The following is a 2,516-nucleotide window of genomic DNA, read 5'->3' as shown; positions in this document are numbered from 1 at the left end:
TCCCGCGGCCCGCGCCCGGCGGCAACATGAGCCAGGCCGAGCTGTCCACCTGCTCGGCGCCGCAGACGCAGCGCATCTTCCAGGAGGCCGTGCGCAAGGGCAACACGCAAGAGCTGCAGTCACTGCTGCAGAACATGACCAACTGCGAGTTCAACGTGAACTCGTTCGGGCCCGAGGGCCAGACGGCGCTGCACCAGTCGGTCATCGACGGCAACCTGGAGCTCGTGAAACTGCTGGTCAAGTTTGGCGCCGACATCCGCCTGGCTAACCGCGACGGCTGGAGCGCGCTGCACATCGCCGCGTTTGGCGGCCACCAGGACATCGTGCTCTATCTTATTACTAAGGCCAAGTACGCTGGCAGCGGCCGGTGATGCCCGCCCGGACCCCGACCCCAACCCGGACGCGGGCCCCACGCATATCGCCTCTGCTGTACCTTCCCGCCAACTACCTCGGTGTGCGCCCGGCCCTCGGCGCCGCGGCCACGACGAGTCCGGCGTGCGCGTCCGTGTCCACGGGGCCCGCGCGGCGCCCGCTGCCCGGGGTCGGCGCCCCCCCCGCGGCTGCCGGGGGCCTGGCCGGAGCGCTTCCCACGGCCCCCGCCCGCCGCCTCGCGGGTGGGGGCGGGGCACGGGCTCCAGCCCCTTTGAAATTTGAGTCTCGCTACCAGCCAGTTCGGAATCCCGAGATACCGGATGCCCCGCTCAAAATGTTTTCTCCGGAGGTGGAAAGCGGGTGGCGGGGACGCCGGGCTCGGGACCGACTCGCCACGGAGGAGACGCTCTGCTGTTGCTGGGGTTCTAAACTATTTATCGTCCGTCTATATATTTGTGGGTGAAGTTTGTGCGCCTGATTTTTTTTTTTTTTGGTTTGGAAAATATTGTGCGTGGTCAATGTGGTTATTGGGGGGAAGATGCTTCCCCCCCCAGTCTTAAAACTAAAAACTTGAGTCTGTCATTTGTTGGTTGCACTGAAAACACCGCCCAGCCTGATGGTTTTCCTATTTCTTCTCCCTCCTGTTTCTCTTCCTCACCTCTCTCTCCACTTCTTTCTCTACCTTCTCCTGTACCCGCTTTTCTCCCCTTCTCTCCTCCTTCCCGTCTCTCTCTCTCTCACTCTCACAAAGTGTGAGCTTTGGGAGTCCCAGGCCACCATCCCCAAAGCTACTGGTTTTGCAAAGTTTCCGCAGAAGCCTGGGTGCTCGGGTGTGGCGGTGACTGAGGGGAGTGGGGTGGGGACCGTACCTTTTCTAGTGAGTTCTATTATAGTTAACAGTCGGTTGCACACTTTTTTAAAAAAGTAAATGGATTTGCCACAATTAAATGTCATAACATTTATGACAATATAAAATATTAACATATTTTAAGCCAAGTTTTAGGTGTATTTTTTGAATCTTGGTTATAAACCCAATTTTAAAGGGCGTTGTATCCAGCGTTGTGTAGGCAACAGTGTACCCATATTTATATTTTTATAAAATACCTATAAGACTGTGAATCTCTTGTGCTACTTGCTGAGTTGGAAGGACCGTTTGCCCCTCTTCAGCCTCCCAGAGTTTCAAGAACTCGATACGAATCCCAAAATCCTGCCATGGGGGAGGGGCCGCCGGGAGAGCTGCTGGGAGACCTGCGCGGGAGGCGGTGCTTCTGCGTCACTTTCTGTCCTGAAAAGCGCCCTTCCCGGTCTCCGCGGTTCCAATTTTCTATGCAACTCCACACCCCTTGTTGTTTTGATCCTGAGAAATAAAAGGGAGGCTGAATTATTCAAATTTAAATGAGGCTTCCTGGGTAGAAGTGCTGCTGACCCTTCGTGCAAAAATGGGGAGCACTTGAGGACACAGGTGGGTGGAGGCCCTTTGTGCGTGGCTGGTCAGATTCGGGCAGTCATCTGTGGCTTTATATAAAATCCTGTGTGAGAAGAATATATTGATAATGTCAGTGAAACAAGCAGACATTGAAACTGAGGCACAGATTACTCCAAAAGGAGTTTTTCTGTATATTTTTTCTAGATGCAAATACCTTTTTAATTATGTTAATTAATGTTAAGATTTTCTAGGCTTATGGAAGCTGTGTATGGGCCCCAGTATGATCACTTCTAACTGGGTGATGCCTGCAGCACATTCCTGAGTGTACGATATACTTGTAGCCCAGCATGGAAAATTTATAAATAAATTTTTCATTGATTTTTTTTATTAAAAAAAAAAGGTTTGTTGATTCTTCTTGGGCTTGGCACCCAGGACGAGGGTCAGGCTGCAGCATGCTGTCTGTGGGTGACGTCTACACAATGCTTGGCTTGTTTTCACCTAAAGACAGAGCCTGGTAAACTGGCTCTGAGTTCGGCTCCACTGCCAACCCGAGTCGGCTGCACATAGGATTGTGAGGTGCCAGGGCCAACAGAGTGGGCACACCTCTGGTCCCTGACAAAGCAACAGAGGCCTCTGCGTGGAAAGTTCTGCTCAAAGCTCTTCCCATCCTGACCCCCAGCCAGCCTAGAGACCCGGTGCTCCAAGGGACCAGCCCCTG

The 2,516-nt window shown here is 53.4% G+C and overlaps 1 protein-coding gene across 1 annotated transcript; it reads left to right on the top strand.

Annotated features, from left to right (window-relative positions):
- Nucleotides 1-6: 6 nt before the first annotated feature.
- NRARP (NOTCH regulated ankyrin repeat protein) lies at nucleotides 7-2,191 on the top strand. The gene has a single exon (XM_019642149.1). It carries the CDS (start codon nucleotides 27-29, stop codon nucleotides 369-371), a length of 345 nt encoding a protein of 114 aa, XP_019497694.1. The 5' UTR covers nucleotides 7-26; the 3' UTR covers nucleotides 372-2,191.
- The last annotated feature ends 325 nt before the right edge of the window (nucleotides 2,192-2,516 follow it).

This window comes from Hipposideros armiger, unplaced genomic scaffold, assembly GCF_001890085.2.
Source record: "Hipposideros armiger isolate ML-2016 unplaced genomic scaffold, ASM189008v1 scaffold_3, whole genome shotgun sequence".
In the NCBI taxonomy this organism is placed as follows: Eukaryota; Metazoa; Chordata; class Mammalia; order Chiroptera; family Hipposideridae; genus Hipposideros; species Hipposideros armiger.
This window is presented reverse-complemented; position numbering and strand designations above follow the sequence as displayed.

Bases quoted from the DNA above. Each gene is read 5' to 3' on its own strand.
- NRARP (XM_019642149.1), top strand. From the start codon at position 27: ATGAGCCAGGCCGAGCTGTCCACCTGCTCGGCGCCGCAGACGCAGCGC.